Here is a 25,079-nt window from a genome sequence, read left to right on the forward strand (position 1 = left end):
ACTTCTAGAATAACATACCCAACATTGCATGGGTCAAAGGTTCAGGAAATTCTTAAAATGCCGGTTACTGTTTGATATACAATTCAAATGAAAGGGCTGTAAACGGGTTCAATGGTGTCCTTCTTCCTGCAGTATACGAAGTTGGTCAGGCGGCAAATGTACACCTTCTCCTCATTAGCTGCAGCCCGGCCACAATACTTGGGTTATAAGGAATCTTTGTCCCTTTCCAGTCAATAAATACATTTTAATCCACTGATGTGTTCAGCTGTACTGGCTTAATGTCTGATATTAAGTCAGTTGACATTCTAACAGCAGAGGCCCAGATAAGCTGCGTATCCGGGTAAAATACGCATAGAATTACGCATTGAAAAATAATTGTTGCGTACCAATTACACATTTAAAATTTTAGATACGCAAAAAGTTTAAAACAAATGCGTATGGAATATATTTATAAAAATCGCTTGCGTAATGAAAAAGACATCGATTGCTATCAAGTTGTACTGTTAGTATAGGACAAGTGTTGTAATGTCAGTATAGGATGAGTGATTTTTTATGAAAAAAATTCCATTATATTAAAGTTGGTTTTGATTAGGTATGACATAAGGCAGAACATACCTGCTTAGTAACTTACTCAATACGTAATACTTAAGTGAGTAAAGTGACTGAAATACACACATATTTGAAAGCAGTGGGTAATGGAAAATGAAATACCCACTCAACATTCATAATACCCACTTAAAAAAATACAATGGGCACAGTACCCACATGAGCTAAATCTTATCTGGAGCTCTGCTAACAGTGTTGTCTAATCCTGTTCATGGTCTGAAGTCTTTGTGACCGTTGCCACGAAGTCAGGCTACACTACTTTCTGGAAACCTGGTATCATCACTAGTTGAGTTGAGTTGAGTTGATTTTAGTTTAGTTTAGTTTTACGCCACACTCAGCAATATTCCAGCTATATGGTGGCGGTCTGTAAATAATCGAGTCTGGACCAGACAATCCAATGATCAACAGCATGACCATCGATCTGCGCAATTGGAAACCGATGACATGTGTCAACCAAGCCAGCGAGAGTGACCACCCCGATCCTGTTAGTGGCCTCTTACGACAGTGAGTGAGTCAGCGAGCCAAACACCACTTGATCAATATTCAAACAATATCACAGTGGGTCAGCATAATGTGGAGGAAAACCTATATTGTTGCATTTCTCAGATAAATATCTTTGGTGACATCACCGAAAATGGGTATGATACTGAAAGACCTAGCATCAAAACTGAACAGTTCACATCAAGAACACCCCTTTGAAGGTCACAAGAAAACATTTCCTTCAAATCAGTGAGAGAAAACAATCTAGAATCCGCGGACACGTTCCACAAAGTGATATTACCGCTAAGGTGATCCTAACTACCATACTAACATAGACTTATGACAGTCTTAGCTCTAACCTACTTTTGTGGAAGGCCGCTAATATTTCTAAATAATCAGCAACACAACAACTTTTTAAACAAACAGATAAGCCACATGGGACAAAAAATCCTTCACTCCCTAAACAGCAATGTCGCTTCCATAATCCACTATCATTTACCTCCAATAGTCGAAATATTTTTTCACTACCCATAAGTCGTAAAGTCGGCATAGGAAAACAGTTTGCAAACAGGGGTGTTTAACTTATGACTGTGAGGTGAAAGGTCAGATAACACAACACCTGGACGAGATCAGCCAATATTGACGCAGAGATCAAAATAGCCCAAATTGTTCCTTGATCATGCTGGTGTTTGGTCACACCTTTGCTGGTCACACCAATAAATAAGGCCGTGTCCAGGTTTACGGATGTGTCAAGGAAGGGCTCTACAACTCGACATCGTCTTAGGTGGGAGTACTGGTGAGAGAGTCAGTGAGTTTGGTTTTACGTCGCTTACAATTTTCAAGATCACAGCAAAAGACACCAGAAATGAGCTTCACACATTGTACCCATGTAGGGAATCGAACCCAGGTCTTCCGTGTGACAAGCAAACGCTTAAACCACTAGGCTACCCCACTGCCCTTTGAGTACGGTGCCCCGTTAATCAAACTCAAGGCGACAGTCATAAATCTATGGAAAAGTGTGGGAGTTACAAGGAACTACAACCGCTTTGAGGAACGGGCCACTGGTAACTACAGATCCGACTATATCGATTCACTGCACTTGTCCATGGCCTAATGGCTACCAACCAACATAAATATAATATTGATGGATGACATCAATACTATGACAGAGAGCCGAGTTTCAATAAACAGGTAATGAGTGTTGAACTGGATTTAATAAGCTTAGAAAGTATGACAAAAATAATAAGGTTAAAAGCAACACGTCCATCCAGCATGTAGAAATGTATGGAACGGATGCAGACAAAAGTATGTATTGCATCCCTAGAATGCACAACAATATTCACTGTACCAAATTCTTGACAAGAAATATAAATATAAAAAGTAATTATTAAACATTACAGTGCAATACTCAACACCGTTTCAGTACTGAAACGCTGGGATTACGCACAATGCAAGGTCACTTTGAGGAACAAAGACCAGGTTGGAATATATGTTTTTTGCTAAATGCACACTTAGCATATTCTGGCAATAGGGCAGCAGTCTGTAAATAATGGACTAGTCCAGAAAATCCAGTGATCAACAGTAATCTATGCAATTGGGACACTGACATGTCAACCATGTCAGCGAGTCTGACCACCGATCCTGTTAGTCGTCTCTTACGACAAAGCATGGGTTGATGAAGATCACGGGTTGGAATATATCTATCATGTTTAATCAATGAATTGTCCTGGAGGCTAGGTTATTTCTGTAGTAGCTGAGTCAAAGGACATCCATTGTACACTTTCAACATCTGGGTGAAGAATAGGATTCCCTGAGTTTTATGCTTAATTACGCATCATGACAACTGAACATAAAATTACATAAATCCTGTGAAAATTGCATTAAAACCACTTCAAACACATACATCAATTGTAACTTATAACTTCAGTTTTGATCTGGTATTTCTAAATCTGTTAAAAATCCAGGCCTGTTTTTTAATACCCTGGCAGCCTAAAGATACATATGGCATTTCATTATTCAGTTCAGTGGAATTGTTTGGGATCACAATGACTGGTAATTTGATTGAAGCACATCCATCACCATGACATGCATCAAGGGAACAGGTGGATTAAAGTGCCTGCAGCAGGTAGGACATTGATCAGGATCATTTGTCCTGGATGGTCCTTCAGGGTGTGATTAACCCTTACATCGGGCCCAGCTGAACAGGTAGGGGAGTATCTCGTGTGCCTGGAGGGAAGGTTCTCATTGTAGAAGATGGGTTTACAATGACAATCCCAATCTAACCAGGATCAATCAAATGTTATTACATTCAAATGTGAATGAGTGAGTTTAGTTTTACACCGCGCTCTGCAATATTTCAGCTATATGGCTGCAGTCTGTTAATAATCGAGTCTGGACCAGACAAGCCAGCGATCAACAGCATGAGCATCGATCTGCGCAATTGGGAACCAATGACGTGTCAACCAAGCCAGCGAATCTGACCACCCGATCCCGTTAGTCGCCTCTTACAACAAGCTTGGGTTACTGAAGATCAATATTCTAACCTGGATCTTCACGGTCACATTCAAATGTAGAAGTCAAGATAGCGTTGAAGATACCTCCTTTATTTAAGTCCAACTTGTATGAAATGAAACGTTCATGAGGAAAGACTAAACTACTTTCTTATTTTACAGATGAGAAACCCCTTGATCAAAATATAAAACAAAAAATATATATAGCCCATGTGCAACTGTAAAAATAAAAAAATTATTTTAAAAAATAAAATATATGCAACATAAAAAAAAATAAATACTTATAATTTATTCCTTTCATGAAAATTGTATTTCAATGTAGTTTTTCACATGTTTCAGGAAATTTAACCTGAAATTTGTGAGTGAGCAAGTGAAAAAAAGATATTACTTAAATTCTAGAAACAAACAAATATTCCCGCAGTATCATGTGGGACATGCCTATGTGGGCTACTGAACCAGGCACTGTGACTGAACACGTGGAACAACCTGGGCCCATTCCAGGAAACGATCATAGCACTGGGATCATTTTGTTCAATGGGGCCCCTCGCAAACCCTCCACATACATCATCCTCAAATCAACCATTGTCCTCAGGGTTCCACACTGGACTGACTGACTGACTGAGTTTTGGTTTTACGCCGCTTTTAGCAATATTACAGCAACATCACGGAAGGGGACACCAGAAATGGGCTTCACATATTGTACCCATGTGGGGATTTGAACCCGGGTCTTCGGCGTGACGAGCCAAGACTTTAACCATTAGGCTACCCCACCGCCCCTAGTCACACTGGAACATCAAACCGAACTGTCAAACATCAGCAAGTAACACTAACAGACGAGACCTAATCCTGGCTCCATTCTGAGCTGCTTGCTTGTACCATCTGTTAAACTGCAATAACAAACATTAAACATCGTACAGGTTACGGCAACACCCTGGTTCATGTAATATCTAACCTGCCATAGGTTTCATGTAGACAAAGAAATTCCCTTTGGCATTTAAACGATGAATCAAACATTTCCCCGGGCTGAATGTAATCTTAGCGTGTCTACTGCCTGTAATCTCCGGGGCACAGCACTGCCACATGAACCAATACTAGGGAACTACCAACAAATGTCAGTCACATGGCCGCAGGTAATTGTGCCCTCCGCACTCAGGAAATAAAAGAACTGTATCTGTGAAGCTATGTGTGCCCTTTCAAAATAATCAAACTTTGATCGACGGTTTAAAAAAGAGGAGAAGTGAGAAGTGTTTTGTCTATGCAATGTTCAATGCTGCAGGCAGCAGTATGAATGTTGCTTGTCAAAGCTGGAGTGAGCCAGTGTTCACGAATGGTGTTTCAAAGTCACAGGACATTGGGTCCTGTAAGTTTCAGATGTCTGACCCATTGAAAATGCACAGGACCCATGGAATAAAATTATACACACATTTCAGATTTAATATTTCCTATTATTGTCATTGAAATTATTAACAAACATAAGCTTTATAAACAGCAAACAAGTGTCACATGTCACATAAAACAACTTCAGTTAAAGTTATTGTGAAATATACAGTCAGACACTGGGGCCCGGCGGGTTGTAGACTTCTGTCTGACCGTTGGCGAATCTGCTGGATTTGTCAGAGGGTCAGACGCTATTCGTGAACACTGGTGAGTGAGTGAGTGAGCGAGTGAGTGGGCGAGTGAGTGAGTGAGTGAGTGAGTGAGTGAGTGAGTGAGTGAGAGCGAGTGAGAGCGAGTGAGCGAGCGAGCAGTCTCTTTTATCAATATTCCAGCAACATTACAAGAAATGGGCTTCGCACATTGCACACGTGGGAAATCAAACTGGATCTTTGGCATAATAAGCGAACTCTTTAACCACAATGCTACCCTACCACACCAAGTTTGGAGAAGACAATCTGATAATTGATATAATGAGCAACCGTCCACCTCACCATGGTACCATGACAGACTATCAACCAACTCACATGACCCCGCCTCGTACTTCCCATATTGTTTCCCTGGGACCTATTTAACTAAATTAGAGTCGACGTCACAATATTAACAATTACCAATAAACCCATAATGATATATCATTACACTCACATTATGCTTGTTCCAAACCCATACAACTCTACAAGATCTGGCACATGGACCATGAAGCCAGTATAAACCAAATATTCAATGTAATGATATACTTGTAACGGGGAACCATATCACTGCTCTTGTTCCTTTCAGAAATCACCCCTACAGATTCCAGGTGAATATAGGTCCCAAAGATATGTTCTGAGTAACTACTGGGTTGTCAGTTATTGTCCAGCTGATGGGGAACGTGTACAAAATATCAATATAACTGCCATGAGGAATACATCTATCTGGTGCTATATACGCCAATTAGTAGAATCCAGGTGGGGATTCCTTGGTTAGAATTGGTCCCTAGCGACTGATGCTGGCAGCAAGAGGGGGCTAGTTGCATCAGGTGGTTAGACATTGTGCCTGACGGTGCGTCATCTCTATGATTATGGCTGATGATCGAACTATTAGCAGTTCTACTTGTCCAGACCCCTGATGATCCGGGTTGGAATTAGCCTTCAGTAACCCATGCATGTCATAAGAGGTGACTAACGGGATCGGGTAGTCAGGTTCGCTGACTAGGTTGACACATGTCATCGCATCCCAGTTGCATAGAATGCTGCTCATGCTGTTGATTACTGGATTGTCTGGTCCAGGCCTGATTATTTACAGACAGCCTCCATATAGCTGGAATATTGCCGAGTACAAACAACAAACCACACTGTTACTGATATTTTGAGGGAAATTTTCTGTCTTGTCCGCACTGTTACTGATATTTTGAGGGAAATTTTCTGTCTTGTCCGCACTGTTACTGATATTTTGAGGGAAATTTTATGTCTTGTCCACACTGTTACTGATATTTTGAGGGAAATTTTCTGAATGGCAGATGTGTATCGGTAGGGCAAGACATACTTACTCTTTTCACCTATTCCATCTATTTGTAAAGTACCTTTTCCTTCAAAGCAATGTCATCAACATTACTGATGATGTCAAGAACTATAAAATAATTCACATATTCTTCCCATCAGGAATCACACCAGGACCTTCAAGATGCTGAGCAAACACCATGACTACTGGGCCACACTTTGTTTTCCTTACTTGTTGCAAGTCAATCCAGACTGTCCGGTTTCCTTATTAGGTAGTGATGTTATAGCCAAGCAGTAAGTGTGCTTGCTCTACATACACTGTAACCAGGTTCAAATCAGCTTAATAATGAACAAACGTCATTAAGGTTTTCAAGACAGCATTCAAAGTCAAAGCCCCTTAAATCTTAAGAATTAGGATGGTAACCAGGACAAATTGCTTTGCTACTTAGAACAGTGGTAACACAAATTATCCCAATTGTGTGCATCCAATGGTTGATAAATCTTGTCTAAAATCTAATCTACTTGTAACTCTACAGAAGTATCCTCAAAAGAAATATTCTGAGCCCACAACAATGGGTATGACAAACATCTGAATACATGTACTGTCCACCAATCTGGACCTCGGTCACTCTGCACTTGAGATAGACTCAAACCGTTAACGACCCAATCCTTACAACCCTCTGACAGGATTTATGACCGACTTGTACAAAGACTTGCCTCGTTAGCGACACTGGCCATTTCAGGACACGAGCTACCCCCAGTGTCAAGTCGCACGCAATACATCGAGCCAGAGAAGAAAAGGCAGGTATTGTTTACACCCCTGTTGTACAGTACTACATTTCACGTATCTCATCAGGTAAGCTTATGCATGAGTAAAGCTCAAAGGAATTGAGGTGTCAAAAATCAATAGCAGTCAATCCAATTAGTTTGCATGGTCTGAACTTGAAATTGTCATGATACACACGTACTGATATGAGTATATACATACAAAGGAACGATGGAAATTTACTAGTCTGCCTCCCTATCCCTGAACCACATTAATTCCCACTCTGCTCAGCCTTTTCTACAATGCAAAAGCCTAAATGATACAAGTCAAGATTTTCTTTTTTATAAGTGCATTTATAATGTGCTAAACTCCATTCACAATGTGAATACTCAAAGCACAAACAATCAAAGCACTAACAATCAAAGCACTAACAATCAAAGCACTAACAATCAAAGCACTAACAATCAAAGAACTAACAATCAAAGCACTAACAATCAAAGCACTAACAATCAAAGCACTAACAATCAAAGCACTAACAATCAAAGCACTAACAATCAAAGAACTAACAATCAAAGAACTAACAATCAAAGCACTAACAATCAAAGCACTAACAATCAAAGCACTAACAATCAAAGCACTAACAATCAAAGCACTAACAATCAAAGAACTAACAATCAAAGCACTAACAATCAAAGCACTAACAATCAAAGCACTAACAATCAAAGCACTAACAATCAAAGAACTAACAATCAAAGCACTAACAATCAAAGCACTAACAATCAAAGCACTAACAATCAAAGAACTAACAATCAAAGAACTAACAATCAAAGCACTAACAATCAAAGCACTAACAATCAAAGCACTAACAATCAAAGAACTAACAATCAAAGAACTAACAATCAAAGCACTAACAATCAAAGCACAAACAATCAAAGCACTAACAATCAAAGCACAGCACATTTCTACCCCGGATAGCCCAAGCTGCCTGTGAGGCGCTATAAGGTTAATAGACACGTGACTTATCCCACCTGGTACCCATTTTCTGCTTGGTGAACAGAGGCAATTTTGAACAAACACACTTGCCTAAAGTGAGACCACATGTTTCTTCAGGTTTTGTTTTAATTTCCCATCTTAATGAGGCTCCATTTCAATTAACTTTCATTTTTATCAAAACTCTACATATTCAGAGACCATTCGTTAGCCTAGATGTTTACCAGGAGCTGGTTGTAGCAACATTCCAACAATATGTGGGGGACCAAGTACTGGCCTTACTCAATGACCCATGGCAAATTATATCTGTTGTTGGGTAGACAAGGAGGACATCCACCTTGTGGAGATGTCAACATGCAGTTACTGGGCGAGATGTTGCTCATAATCTCAATCACGAGTCTGTCTTGTCCGGAACTGCCACTATCATATAGATGAGGTGTCGCTGAGCGACGTAAAAACAAAATCATAAAAATTCCACACATTTTTCCAAACTAAGATGAATCCAAACATCATAAAATGATTATCTTCAACAATTTAAACATAACATTTGGCCGACTAACTGCCCACATGCAACCGACAGGAGAATAATATATCGATATATAAACCACGCTGCCAACCCTACTGTGGGTACACACGTTTCTGAAGATATTCGGTGTTCAGCGAATTTTTACCATTTACCCATTACTCAATACTTTTAAGATTTGAATTAAGTATTATATGGGATTGTGGGGTGAGCAATGAGTGAGTGAGTGAGTTTAGTTTTACACCACTTTTAGCAATATTCCAGCAATATCACAGTGGGGGACACCAGAAATGGCTTCAAATATTGTGACCATGTGGGGAATCAAACCTGGGTCTTCGGTGTAGTGGAACTGACATCATCAAACCAATTACAGCTGTTTATAGTGACTCCCTAATATTTCTCAGCATCAACAATAAAATGTGCTGCCTTCATTTATAAACAGCAGCTAACGGAAGCATTAAGTCATTATCGACTGACACTATACCAACATCCCTGTAGTGTAGTGACAGGTAATTAGCCATGTGGCTGACAGACTACACCACATTATAACATCAACACGATTATCTCGTTAGCAAATCTCATAAATTAACCCAATTATCTCCCCTGTCAGAAAAATATGACCTGATCTCAGTTGCCATTTTCCATCTATTTGATGACAAATTTGCAGCTGAAGTACACAGAATATTCTATATAATTTAGTCATTGGGACTGTCATAAACCCTTCCAAATGAACTAATTACACATAACACATAGCCTTTTAACACGAAAATCATAAACTTACTTGAACCTCAATTATACATCACAAAACATGTGACATTAATGTAAATGTTTAAATGACAGAACTATACATATATCAATAAATCATACCTTAATTAATAATTTTCACACAAGCATAATCACAAAAATAAACATATCTTACAAATTACAAAATTCTTTTTGGGGTAATATTGTACTTAAGCTCAAATGTTCACGCCATCTCCAACCCTGGGCACCTTTTTCAGTTAAAATATTAGGATTATAGCTTAGACTGTATTGAATTATAGCTAAGTCTCTTGACATCCATGAAAACTCCACTAACATGTTACTGCGTAAGAAATAAAATGTTTCTTCGACTTTCACTTCAATTTCTCTACTTCACTCTATTAACAACTTCAGTCCTCCAAACTCCAACCAATCTGTTGTTATGCTGACAGGTCTTAAGAACTCCACGATCCCGAGATCACTTGAGATCCATGACATGCCAAGCAGCACAGGTCCCATCACCTTTGTGTCAACTCCATGGGGTAGATCCATTACCACAATGACACTACCAGAGACTACCTGCAATAATCGATTTGTCGTTGGTTTGATAACATCTCTGTCGCCTTCAACGAGGATCATACCTCAGTTCCATTAGGCAGATACCCCAGACAATGAACCAACCTTGCTTGATAGCATCTTTCAAACAGAGTTAACGGGATTTACCACAGGAGAATCTACTGTGACATGCATTGAGACTTCCTCTTAGATTGAAATCTACTCGCATCAAGAGACTGACCCTTTTCTTCCTGGTCCTTGTACAAATATTTTCATGTCATCCCCCGAACTGAAGTAATCCGATTCAGCTTTGTGCCAGACAAGGACATGTTAGTGTTTACATTACAGTGCACAGGACACAAAGGGTAGAGTGTAGTGAATCTTAACTTTATTATCTTGCAAGCAACTATACATTCAGATAAACAAATCAACTATTTAAGAGCAGTTTTTATGGAAGACAAGTTGCAATGAGTAAACAAGGAAGTTGTTGTTTATACAAGCAGTTTGCTATTATCTTGCCAACTTTTCTGAGCCAAACAAAGCACTGATATTCAGAAATAGAGCATTCTCATTTTCCAAAAATGTTTTCGTCGTCTTCTTAAGGAATAGCTTTCATCAAAGCTTGTGTGTGATACGCTACTAAGACATTGTACCATTATAGGGCTAATGTTGGTTATTTTGTGTCTAGTCACTGAAACACCACAGTTCAGTAAGGATACCCTCCTCGGACACTTATTGACTCCAATCGAAGTCGTTCTTGTTATAATATTAATAAGAAGAATGCTAATTTTTGCGCCTAGAATCCAACACGATGCTGCTCTCTGGCATTACATTATTACCCTGACGGAACTGTACTTTCAAAGCCGCTACTAAGCGCTTTGTCCATATATGTCCATACATCCAATTCTCAGGTACCCATTTTCAACAGCTGGGTGGACTGAGTGCAATGTGGACGAAGTGGCTTGCCCAGGGACACAACACAGTTTGAGACCCAAGTCACAAATTTTGGTGTCTCCACCGGGATTTGAACCCAGACCTTTGACCACTACACCACTGTGCTCCCCTACTGCTAAGCACCTTATAGGGTATCAATGAACATCTTTAAACTTCTTTTGGTACCAGTGTAGATCTGGATCAGAATCAGTTAGCAGCAACCCATGCTTGTGGTAAGAGTTGACCAACGGGATCGCATGCTGACTTGGTTGACACATGTCATCATCTCCCTATTGCATAGATCGATGCTTGTGATGTCAATCACTGGATTGTCTGGTCCAGACTTGATTATTTACAGAGTTATGTAGCTGGAAAATTTCTGAGTGTGGCATTAAGCAACAAACCAAACAACAAACCATAGTTTTGAACATTGCATATACATGAAGGGACAAACACAAACAAAAACTTCTTTCCATATTATGAAGCTTGGGTTGGAACCATCAAACATCCCCTTTCTGACCACACAGGTGGTCAATTCAGTGACAGGGCAGGTCAGAGAGAGATGGTGACGATCAGTCATAAAACGACCATCATTAATTCATCACTGCTGTATATTAATTGCACATAATGTTCATGTGACATTAACACCATGGAGAATCCCGGGATACAGATCCCTATGATCCCATGCTTGTGGAGAGGACAGACTAAATGGGATTAGTGGTCAGGCAATTGGCTTGGTTCACTGCACGTCATCATACCTCAACGACGGCAGCGTTGCTAATAGCAACCACTGGTTGGCACGGACTGGATTTTTTACAACTGGTGATGATTCAGCTTGAATGGTGCAGACTGACAACAGCACTCTCTCCATGTGACGTGATATCTGTTTTCTGTTTATTGGATTTGTTTGTTTGTTGTTTAACGCCAGACTTTTCAGCCGGCCTGTAAATAATTGAGTCTGGACCCTACAATTCTGTGAATGAAAACATGAGTGACACATGATGAAATCGGCAAGTCTCACCACCTCTTAAGACCAGGTTGCTTAGGAGTGGTGGTCCGATTAATTGAAATAATCGAAGATTGGTCGAAGTGACCAAACGACCAAGCAATCGATCATAATCATTTCTCATAATCGAACACAAACGATTTTGGAACTGCTGTTTTAGTCTTTGAAACACTTGACGATGGAACATAACTTTGAAGTTGTCAGGGCCTGAAAACTTGTTTAATTCTTAGAAAACTCACTTCACTAACTGAAAAGCCATGACTGAATATTTCTTGAAGACCCCAGAAGGTTTATGTTCATGATATATCAACATCACTTTAAAGTAGCAAGTTGCATCATGTTATACATATCTGCAATAACAACCTGGATAGGAAAATCTGAAAACTGACGCTAACCAATTTTTATCGATGATTGTTCGTTGGTAATGAAGCAATCATCAATTATGAGATTTCAACCAATTCCCAACACTATTGCTTAGGAGTGAGTGAGTGAGTGAGTGAGTGAGTGAGGCAAGCGCTTTTATCATTATTATTGATTGTTGATGTTTTGCACATTATACCAATTATATCCTATCATGTTAGCTTATTGTGGGAGCCAATCCCGAAGTGATGCTGGTCTCAAACATTTGCTAATTCGGCAAAACAGGTCCGGCACTGAGACACCAAGCACAGTAAGAATCAAGCAGAATCAGCATTCAAACAAACAATCACAGGCTACTGGCATGCTCAAGGGAGACGACTCTGTGCAGTGAAGTGCGATGTCCTTGACGATTTGGCCATCTGTGTCCTATATTATTCATGAACAGTTATGTTGATGTGTCGCACACTTTCCTTATCTGTGGACCAGTACAGAAGGACAGGATAACAACACTCGTACATTGTATTCGTACATAACGACCCACCCACATTCATAAGCCCTACTCTCCCAATAAAGACGGACAGACAGACAGATTGTTTATTATAAGTCTCACCTCATTTACAGAAATTAAAACAATATAAAATAAAAACATAAGATGAGCCATCCTTAAAAGGATTATGAGACTATTTAAACATAAAATTATACAGAATATAAATATAATGATATATGATATAATAAAATTTACATATGTTAACAGACTAATGGTAAAGTAGGCGTCGTCGTTCCTTTAAAACATCAAAGCAGGTCTTGGCTGTTAATTTACTTTAAAAAGGACTAGACATTATAAACAAAAACTTTTCCACATTTGTACAATTTATAAAGTTACTGTCTAGAAATTGGCACTTATCCAGCAAACATTTTGTAATAGACTGATATAAAGGACAAAATAAAAGTACATGTATTTCATCTTCAACAACATTCAAGCAATTAAAACACACCCTCTCATCCACAGGCATATTACTAAAACACTCTAGTGCAGCATCCCGGAACAGCTGGAGCAAGACCTACAGCTCATGTCTTCCTGCACCGAAACAAACAGGCTCTGTGATTCTTCTATGAACCATGGCAGCTTGGAATGTTATATATACTTACATGAACTCAAATACGCCTCGAGAAAGTTGAATTTAAGTAATATTTACACACCATAAAACATGATCCATGAAGTTTTAAATATTCCTACATGCCTCAAAACAGTATTGAAACTCCTCACAAAATGACTGGAAACAATGATGAAGACCATCCCAGTGTGCCATGAAACATCAAATTTCATCCCTTTATGCCTACAGACAATGCTGAACACATTCTGCCACAGCACGAAAAACGTTTTCTCTCAATGACAGATGCATATGCAATGTTCAGAACAAAGGATGGTTGTTTGGTTTGTTGCATAATGCTGCACTGAGCAACATTTCAGCTCTATGATGGTGGTCTGTAAATAATCGAGTCTGGACCAAACAATCCTGGGATCTTCATGACCAACACTAAGGAGAGAGGTCAGCGATATCTTCAATATGGACCCTGATATCTGGGCCTCTTAACACAAGGGTTTTAACAACATGGACAAAGTCCCTTTCATGTCTAATTTCAAAAATTAAATATTCATCTACTTTTATAATAACTCAATTTTCAACTACTCTGGGAGCTGCATCAAAGGACTCTGAAGCTTAATGATACTGTGAAGAAGGTAAGCCTATACTCTGTCTCACACAAGTCACAGTCCCTGAACCACATTAATTTCCCTACTGCCAAGCCCTCTCTGCAGTGCTAAAGCCCTAAATAAAGCAAGTCTAGATTTCCTCAGGTTCTCTGGTCTCCCTAGGGCTCCTTTTCAATATAAATGGGCTTGTTTGTTACTATCAAAATTATATATATTCAGAGACTAAGCCTTAGTCTACCTGCAATGCTGAAGCCCTAAATAAAGCAAGTCTAGATTTCGTCAGATTTTCCCCTCTCACTGGGGCTAATTTTCAATTTAAATGGGTTTATTTGTTACAATCAAAATTATATGCATTCAGAGACTAATCTAGTAAGCCCAGCCAGGGGTTGGGAATGTGGTCCAGAGATGAGTGAACAATTCTAAGGGGAGGGGGTGATACTAGGGGGAACTAGGGGAGCTGGAGCACCAGAAGGGGCTGAGGGGGTTGGAATCTGACACAGCTGGAAAAACATAACTGGGTCTCTCTCAGGAATCTATGTGAACAATGCAGACAGGAAGTTGAGATTCCACCTCCTCAAGTCCGTCCACTGATATCCCTAAAACATACATGCTTTCAACCTCACTAATGTATTTCTGCGTACATCAGACTGTTTATCTGAACCTGTGATTAGTCTACCAGGTAGTAAATGTGATTGCAAATATCCGGATATGATAAAGGCTTCATGCTCATGCATGTGCTTTTCATCTTCATCCAGATGGAATTTCAATCAAGGGCTGAAAATAAAACAACTTCCTCTCACTTTCCCAAATATCCTGTAACAACGCCATCTGCTTCATCACAGCCCAGCATCCTTAACCTCGAGGAAAATGATTGCATATTGTCCCCTTACTTAAAACCGAATTAAGTGAGTGAGTTGGGTTTTACGCCGCTTTTAGCAATATTCCAGCAATATCACGGCGGGGACACCAGAAATGGACATCACACTATACCCAATTGGGGAATCGAACCCGGGCTTCGGTGACAAGCGAACACTTTAACCATTAGGCTATCCCACCGCCTCATTTAAAACTGAAACTAAAAACAACAGCAAACCTGTCGAAAAATAATCACATAAACACTCTCCTTGTTAGGCCAACACAATTCTTGGCATGTTTCTCCCATAATGTGATGCAAAAAGCATCGATCAAGGAGTATTTATAATCTTCATGGAAACTGAACAAAACAAGCAATATTGATGAATACCAAACAAGGTCAAGCTTGACGACATATATCAATAAATAATACAGGCAATATTTCCTTGTCAGGCAATAATGTCATAACACCTACGTACCTGGGTGAAATAGATTATATTCATTATGAAACAAATCAATATGGTTTGACCTAGTTTCGTCTATTTCTTCGATTCAAGCCGCCAGCTCTCAAAATCCTACCAATGCACTTTCACTGCAAGTTCAAACATCTAAAGAATTTCAGTGTTGAAACGGGTTTCCCAAACCTTTATTACTGCATACAAGTTTGTATAATAGCAGAATTGTAAGGTGCAGGGTCGCTTTTCAAAAACACATTCAGATTCACTTTCCTTGAGCAAACATTACATGATCATGTCATTGCATGAGTTAATACATGTCACATGTGTGTCATAAAAAATCGGCAAAGGAAAATGACCTAACACAAAGACTCTCAAGATATTGTTACACCCCGTGGACAATTGATGCTGTCTTTTACACTATCACAATACATACGCCTAAGCAAATTTTTGCCGCAACAGAACATACACATAGGTAGAACATTTTTAACTTCCTTTGGTAGATATTCATTACGTACCTGTACCCACTGTATTTTTTTGGAGTGGGTATTATGAATGTTGAGTGGGTATTTCATTTTCCATTACCCACTGCTTTCAATTATGAGCGTATTTCAGTCACTTTACTCACCTAAGTATTATGTCATTGAGTAAGTTTACTAAGCAGGTATGTTCTGCCTTATGTCATACAATAATGGAAATGATTTCATAAAAAATCACTCATCCTATACTGACAGTACAACACTTGTCCTATACTAACAGTACAACTTGATAGCAATCAATATCATTTTCATTACGCAAGCGTTTTTTATAAATATATTCTGTACGCATTTGTTTTAAACTTTTTGCGTATCTAACATTTTAAATGCGTAATTGGTATGCAACAATTATTTTTCAATGCGTAAATGGGAATTTTCTATGTGTATTTTACCCGGATACGCAGCTTATCTGGGCCTCTGCATTCATTCTTTGAAATGAAAATTTAATGTTTTACATGGTCAATGTTCAGCAAAGTTATTTGGGTCAAGAAAAAAACTGTATGGTAATCTAAGGTCTGAGTGAGAACGTAACAACAAAAGCTTGTGTCCTCATTAATTTCACGGCAGAAGAGGCAGTCAGTATATCATGGAGGATTACGCTGCATTTTTTTCCCAGATACACTCCTTCCAACAACCCTACCCACTTGTCACCTGTCGTTGCTGGTGGGAGTGTTGGTTGCACCTGTCCCCATTGTGTCACAGTGTAATCATGCAACACAACGGCGTATATTTCAACAATGTATTGAATGCATCATCCTCTATAACATGTAGGTGTCACCCAGGTAGCTCTGGAGCGTGTGCCAGCTGTTAGGGGAACAGTACACGTGGTTGGGTTAGAGGTCATGGTTGATTGTGTAACATTGTGTTATCGCTTGTCAAGTTGCTGTTGGAAGTTTTAAAAGTTTGTAAAATTGAAGGGTCATATTTGTTAAATTTTGGGGGTTGGAGGTGTGGGGATTTGGGATGGTGGTAGGATATCCGTTAATGTGAATTTCTGACTACTGATCTGATCCTGTGAAGGTAGTTGAGAGGCCCAGATAAGCTGCGTATCCGGGTAAAATACGCATAGAAAATTTCCAATTACGCATGGAAAAACTAATTGTTGCGTACCAATTACGCATTTAAAATTTTAGATACGCAAAAAGTTTAAAACAAATGCGTACGGAATATATTTATAAAAATAGCTTGCGTAATGAAAAAGACATCGATTGCTATATAGTTGTACTGTTAGTATAGGACAAGTGTTGTACTGTCAGTATAGGATGAGTGATTTTTTATGAAATCATTTCCATTATATTAAAGTTGGTTTTGATTAGGTATGACATAAGGCAGAACATACCTGCTTAATAAACTTACTCAATGACATATACTAAGGTGAGTAAAATGACTGAAATACGCACATATTTGAGAGCAGTAGGTAACGGAAATTGAAATACCCACTCAACATTCATAATACCCACTCCAAAAAATACAGTGGGTACAGTACCCACATGAGCTAAATCTTATCTGGAGCTCTGTGAATGGTTGAAGGAAGTTAGTTTATTGCTTTGTAAGATAGGACAGTGTTACACATTAATGTCCTTGAAGTGTCTGAACTGACATTCCTTGTGACAAAAGAAAGACATTTTCATGTTTTAAAAACTTTCGAAAGAACATTTTCCAGAAATTGATTTAAATTGTCACCCACATTAAACCAGGATGTATTAAAATCTTGAACACAGCCATTATCTTCTGTGGAATTTTTGTTTTCTTCTATAAGTAAAAGCATTTCTTGAATTTTAACATCTGATAAGTTGTACACTATAAAACTTTCTGTCTCCAAGCTAATATCCTGTTTTGTGTACAATGTCCGACTCTGTCAAGACCCCCATTATAGGATTAAAGTCTCAAGGTGTTTCTGAAAGGGCCATCAGTTTACCATGAGTTAATAATGTGAAAGGATTACTTCTGCATTTAATAAAATTCCACAGTCATAAATCTCACTTTCTGCATATGGTCTGGAAACATATTGTTAATATAGCTTGTGCTGGAGAAAATCAATGGTTTCAGAATTCTCGGTGTATTTTTATCATAAGTACAGGGTTTTAGCTGAAACCCCCCAGTCAAAGAAATACCCTGATAGTGATAGCAGCTAAGATAGGTTCCCAAGATAGTCAATAAGACTGGTCCCCAGTAGCTTTTACTTGTCAAAACAACTGTCTGAAAAACATTCAAATTGATCAGGTAATCAGGTGTCTGATTAGCCTTGCACTAAGGCTGTACTGAATGCTGAGCCCATTGATGTATAGTAATTCCATCCTTTAAAAAGGCAAGTCTAGATAAGGGCACAGTAAGGACTCCAGTGTGTTAGAGGAATATTTATATTTTTTAAAATTATCATTTAAACTAATAATTATTACCTTAGAGATTTGTGCAAGTCTAGTGTCTGAGTGACCTGGCAGATTGTGTTTTAAAAGTAAAATTACTAAATTGCGCTAAAGACAATTAAATATCTTGTAAAGAAGGTCCTAATGGCCAGTAACAGTTGAGAACTTAAACACTTTTCCAGTTCCCGAGGCTGTGATGATGTTACAAGCCACACCAGTCTGACTAGCTACATACTATGAGGATCAGTCACGACTCACATACGTTTTCCACCATTCCCCCTGCATTTGTCTTAAAGAAATACATTTCTTTGGCCGTGATATGGATTATTGTAATTTTATTCATAAATGCCACACATACTGAGTGAGTGAGTTTAGTTCTATGCCACTTCTCACAATATTCCAGCAATAAGATGGCATGGGACACCAGAAATGGGCTTCACACTTTGAATCCATGTGGGGAATTGAATCCAGGTCTTCAGGGTAGCGAGTAGACTAATGCTTATTCTCTGAATATATATAAGTTTGATAGTAACAAACAAGCCCATTTAAATTGAAAAGGAGACTAGAGATTCCTGAACCTGAGGAACTCTTGACTTGCTTTATTTAGGGCTTTAGCACTGTAGAGAGGGCAAGGCAGTAGGGGAAATAATGTGGTTCAGGGACTGTGAGGTGAGGTGAGGTGAAATTGGGTTTAACGTCCTGCTTGAGAATATTTTGCTCATATGACGACGTGCATGCATGTGTATGTGCGGCTGCTTATACTAGCCCAGACTTAAGCTGGTTTTATAGTGCTAGCCCACTGAGATACCATGCCGCAGTGAAGCATGAATACCCCACTCAGACACATTATACTGACCCCGAGCCGACCAGTCCTTGTTGTACCCATTAATGCCGGGCGCCAGGCAGGGACCAACAAGTACCATATTTTAACGTCTTTTTGGTATGACGTTATTGGGGATCGAACCCGCGACCTTCCGCTCTCAGGGCAGACGCTTTCAGGGGCTGTGAGACAGACTAGGTAGCGAGCAAAAGCATTAACCACAAGACTACCCCACCACACTCAATAACATTTCAGCTGTATACAACAGTCTGTAAATATCTGAATCTGGAGCACACAAACCAATGATTGACATCATGAGCATACATCAACATCCACCCATTTGGGATATGTCGAAATGCATCAGCAAGTCAGGGAGCCTGACCACTCAATCCCATTAGTGACCTCTTACAACAAGCATAGGGTGCTGAAGGTAGGCCTCTTGTCTTATCTGTTTATCTATAGGCAGCTGCAAAATGGCTGGATTACTGCTGACTGCACAGAAATACCACATTCACTCACTCACAAGGCTCCAGATAATTTTTCAACATGAGGAGTACGTACTCCTTATTTTATATATATAGGAGTACTGGAAAAACTTAAGAGTACATTGGGAGTACTGAATGGAATTTAATGGAGAATATAATCTTGTGTTTCTTTTTATATATGCACCACAACATTGCTACTCTTGTGTAAACAGGTAAAGAAACAATATAACAATACTTTTTTCAGATAAATACGTCTGTAAATGATTCTAAGACCGTACACCATTGCTGTGCTGCGTGTCTGCTACTGTTTCTAAATTATTTCCTACCGTATCGTGCATATTTTTTATCCGTACATACGCCCATAGGGCCCTTATCTGGAGCCCTGCACTCACCCCAATGTCATAAATACCAGTGTGAATGACTGACACACAGTCACAACAGACTGCCTGGGGGTTGTGTCAGACGCTCCTCGGGGTACAAATGACCACCATTTGTTAGTAATTTGGTTCCCCTTGCCTTATATCCCTGACATTACTCATTATTGTCACTGGTAGTGGTGCAAGTCCCCTGACCAGGGTTTGGCTGGACACTAAGTGCTGTGTCCTATACCATATTAAAGATACAAAGACTGACTGACTGAGTTTGGTTTTACGCCGCTTTTAGCAATATTCCAGCAACATCACGGCGGGGAACACCAGAAATGGGCTTCACACATTGTACCCATGCGGGGATTCGAACCCGGGTCTTCCGCATGGTGAGCCAACGCTTTAACCACTAGGCTACCCCACCACCCCAAAGATACAGAGAATATAAAATGAACATGATTTACATATTTGATCCTGGCAAACTCAAAACAGCTTGGTTCTTTGAATTATGAAAAGAATATGCATTGCAGGTTTATTTTCACACATATTTGGCATTCCTATTCTGGAAATAAATACACTCAATACTCAAAGTATCAGTGATAGATCATCTACAATGTAAGGCTAAAATCACCACTTATAATAAGCACATACATTTAAACTGTTTTAAGTCAAGCAAGCACATTTTACCAGACAAAATTTCATGCTTATAACGGAAAGTGAGTGAGTGAGTGAGTTTAGTTTTACGCCGCACTCAGCAATATTCCAGCTATATGGCGGGGGTCTATAAATAATCGAGTCTGAACCAGACAATACAGTGATCAACTGCATGAGCATCGATCTGCGCAATTGGGAACCGATGACTTGTGTCAACCAAGTCAGCAAGCCTGACCACCCGATCCCGTTAGTCGCCTCTTACGACAAGCATAGTCGCCTTTTGTAGCAAGCGTGGGTTGCTGAAGACCTATTCTACCCCGGATCTTAAGAGACCTATAACGGAAAGTCCCTGGACTCAAAATGGGATTGTGCTGGACAAAACCATGATGAAGTCAAGCATCCACAGAAACGTGAACTCTACATCAAAACTTTTCTTACTCGAGTTCTGAAACAAATACTAGATATCAAGGATATTGGGGAGCTCTTAAAAAAGCCAAAATGCAATCATTCACTAGTATGCAAGGCTTTATCCAAATTCCCTCTTGAATTGCTGTAATTTAAATAACCCAGCATTAGATTTGTTTAAGCATGTTAAATGGAATCATTGAATCAATATGGCAACAATATCAAACTGATATAACAATCAATAACATTTTAAATGAGAATTCACAAAACAAGCACTGATCCTTTAAGAAACAATTGTATTGTACTGGGGTATACGCTTACTGACAATCAATTATGAAAGAATTCACATAGCCATTATTTCTTCAAACCCAATCACTCAGTGTAACTAGTCATGTAGAACAGCTCTAAAGGACCTAAACAAAACCCATTATACTAAATTTATAATGATGCATATCAAGTCTATTGCCATAGCAAATTAATTTTAAATCAATACAATTAATAGTAACATTAACAAGCATATTCCAAATGCATCCATCTGAGCTTGCATATCTTAATCTGACATAATGTCAATGATATCTGGTACATTCAAAAACACCAACAAATCAAGATTATTGGAAAAGAAAACCTGTGACATCAAAACCAGACTCTTCATATCAGATGACGTAATCACACACATCTAATTGAAATACAACCGTGGTTATAAATAAAATCACACACCAAATCAGCTATTAGGGTAAATGTTTGCTTTTAATACAATTCAGGCATCTTGATCCTGTAATGAATTTGATAAATCATGTTTAAGCTATCTAAAGCTCTTTTCAAAACAAAATGACATCAAATCATCTTCAGCCATGATAGTGCTGTGGATGTTCAAGATACGAGTACTGAACATGTGTCAGACATAGACCATGATGTCACAATGAGTAACCCATCTTGTTTCCAGGTTGTGCTGACATTATGTAACTCTACTTACAAAGGATAAGATTTCTATTATTACTGTACCAGGTTTGTGATAATACATTGATAAGGAATTAGCAACTGTTTATATAAGCACTTGTAACCCGGGCCTCTGACTAAATAATTTAGAAAAATCCTTTCACATTATCATTAATAGTGAATGAAGATGATCAATGGCGCTAAATATAGCTAAGCTGTTCAAGTTGTATCCATAATGCAAATATAAGTTAGTACATAGCTTAACAGATGAATGGAGAGTGTACGAAGAACTTCTTGTGATGCTTTACGTTTCACATTAAAATATGCACAAAAAAACTCATTCATTTTTTGCAAAAGGTGCAAGGTGTCATTTTTGTATATGAATTCTAACATTAATTTTATCTGTGTTACGTCCGATTAAATCTGAAAGCTTATCGTTGGCTTCGAGAGAGTCTGTCTCACAGTTACTGAACCACATTAGTTTCTCTTCCACCCAGCCCTTTCTGCAACTATGGATCTTCATGAAGCAAGTCTAGATTTTCTCAGGTTCTGAATCTCCAATCTCTCTGGGACTACTTTTCAGAATAAATGCAATTATTTGTTTCTATCAAAATTATATATATATATATTTATATACACATCTACATATCATTAGTCTAGCTTGGAAATAGTTCGAGACAGCTGTGTCTATAAGAGGGAGCTGACTTGGTTAAATGTTTAAGTCAATAACTGACTTTCCCTGAGGAAGTGTGTTGCTGTCATTTTCTTGACAGCCATCTTCTGCTGGCTTCGATCAAAAAACGTATAATTCTCATTTCGTAGTTTTAGAATCATCATGGAATGTTATAGTAGTGCACATTCTCGATGAGAAGGGTGTCATTACTGCACAGCGTCTTCTATGTCTAGCTTGTGCATGAAATAAATTCATTATCCGTACCACACACATGGGTACCAACGAAAGCAAATTCTGTTGGTCACAAATGCAACATTGTGTTACACGTTGAACGTTGAACAATCTAGACGGTGTGAAATCACTCCCGGTATTTAACACCTATGGTTATATACTATGCTTGTAACATGCTTCGTTCCCATTTAACCCTTTAGTACAATAAACAGAGGTCAAAGGGTTAATTGGCAAGTGATCACAGGAAATGCTCGAAGCCGGTACGGTCGCTTTGTTTGTAATATTAACACTTTTATAACTGGAAAAACATGCAATTAAGATCGTTGATTGAAACTGTGGTAGTAAATAAACAATACGAATAACCTGCCGCAATCAACATGCAATAACGTATTATTGAATAGTACACCGCAAGTCAGTAGAGCGAGACAGTAGCGTTAGAAGACCCAGCTGTCGAGGTCTGAGTTAACTCACCCTCATATCGTTGATAACCGCTTGGAAAAGACCGCCAAGGGCACTGCAGTCTTTCTCAACACTTATATTTCCATCCATGGTGAGCTTCTGTGTAGTGACAGAATTTCCGGGCGATGATAATTATTCCACTGACTTTTCGTCTGAAATTTGAAGATTCAGTACAGGATATCTTCTACCCTGACAATGAATGGAAGGTTGCACGAGTGCTCTATCAGACTAACAAATAGGCCGCCCCTCTTCGTATAATCCACTAGAAATATTATCCAGCACTAGACACAATGTACACAAGTTCTCCTGAAATATCCATCGTCGATCGCATAACTGCACATTATGACGTTCTGTCAAAACTCAGCAAAATCCCAACTACCGTCAGTACACTCCTTTCGCCATCATGCGGGTTTGTGAACATGGCGAGAGCTGCTTCCTTTGGAGTCACGTGACTTGAGCGCGCTTGCTGATTGGGTTTCGGTTTGTGTAGGGTTGGCGAATTCGTATCGGTTATGCTGTGGTGCAGAATATCGCTTTATTACCATTAGCATATATAAAACCATAAAGTAATTGATTTCAGTGATACCGGTGAATCGTATTCTCTTTAAAGTTTGCCAATAATATAGGTGAATTGGACGATACTGGATCGCTATCATCGAATATACATCAAGCCATTTTATCTACTTCCTCTCAATCGACGAATTAAACTGATAAATGTTTATGATATAATATCTATAAACAATGGAGGGATAATCAGCAGATTATGAATAACATTAATAAATACTGAATAATATCGTGACACAGAATGAACTTTACTTTTCGACTCTGTCCATATGATTTTATTGACATATGTATACAGTGTTTTGTGGTAGATTTTCTTAATTATTACTTTAGCATCATGATAAAGTTTAATCGACATTAAAATTTATATTTCTCATTTCTTCTCCGTTGTCAAATATTCGTCTTAACGATTTCAGTCGAAACAAACAAATATTTATACTTATGTGTTTTGTTTATGGCATTCGTGGGTTTTCTTTATACCAATATTTTCTTCAAAGAAAAACAACTTGTTTAACGACAAACCTATTTCAGATTCGTGATAAGAATACAATGTCATGGATAGATATAGTCCGAGTCAATGTGTCCGTGTATTTAACATTGACTTTATCACGCGCTGAACTGAGCAGAATACTAATCACTGGCACCAGTCACAAACATATCCTCCATTTTGGCACGTGCCCCATATATAACTGCTGTCAAATCTAGTACACAATGAACCAGTGTGTGTTTGGAAATAACACATTGTGCCGCACCAAATTTGATAGATAGGAGGTCTCATTAACAGCTCCCTTACAAACGTCCAGTGACTTGATCCCCGAGCCGTGTAGTTTAAATACCATTATACGCCCGTTGTAGACTATTTTCATATTCACCCGGCACCACTTTGGAACCTCGTGGAAATCCAGGTTAAAATTGGTCTTCAGCAACCCATGCTTGCGTGAGTCAACTAACGGGGTTGGCTGTTCTCACTCGTTGACTTGGTTGATGTAAGTCTACGTATCCTAATTGCGTAGATCAATGCTCATTATGTCAGTCACCGGATTGTCTGGTTCAGACTTGTCGTAACACACGCACGCATACGCACACGTACAACACACGTACACACACAACCCAATCCATCTCGCTGGAACATTGTCGACTGTGATGAACTAGATTAGATTGGACTGAGTGAGTGAGTTTAGTTTT

The 25,079-nt window shown here is 38.9% G+C and overlaps 1 protein-coding gene across 10 annotated transcripts in view; it reads right to left on the reverse strand.

Annotated features, from left to right (window-relative positions):
* Positions 1-23,759, reverse strand: part of LOC124255617 (protein MTSS 2-like) — a 114,262-nt gene extending 90,503 nt beyond the window's left edge. For all 10 annotated transcript variants that reach the window (XM_046689509.1, XM_046689508.1, XM_046689507.1 and 7 more), the window contains exon 1: positions 23,346-23,759. In XM_046689509.1, the coding sequence (XP_046545465.1) occupies positions 23,346-23,423 (78 nt within the window). In that variant the 5' untranslated portion in view covers positions 23,424-23,759. The remainder of the gene's footprint in view (positions 1-23,345) is intronic.
* Positions 23,760-25,079: the final 1,320 nt, after the last annotated feature.

The sequence above is a fragment of the Haliotis rubra genome, unplaced genomic scaffold (genome assembly GCF_003918875.1).
Source record: "Haliotis rubra isolate DU_JTF1 unplaced genomic scaffold, ASM391887v1 Scf603, whole genome shotgun sequence".
Lineage (NCBI taxonomy): Eukaryota > Metazoa > Mollusca > Gastropoda > Lepetellida > Haliotidae > Haliotis > Haliotis rubra.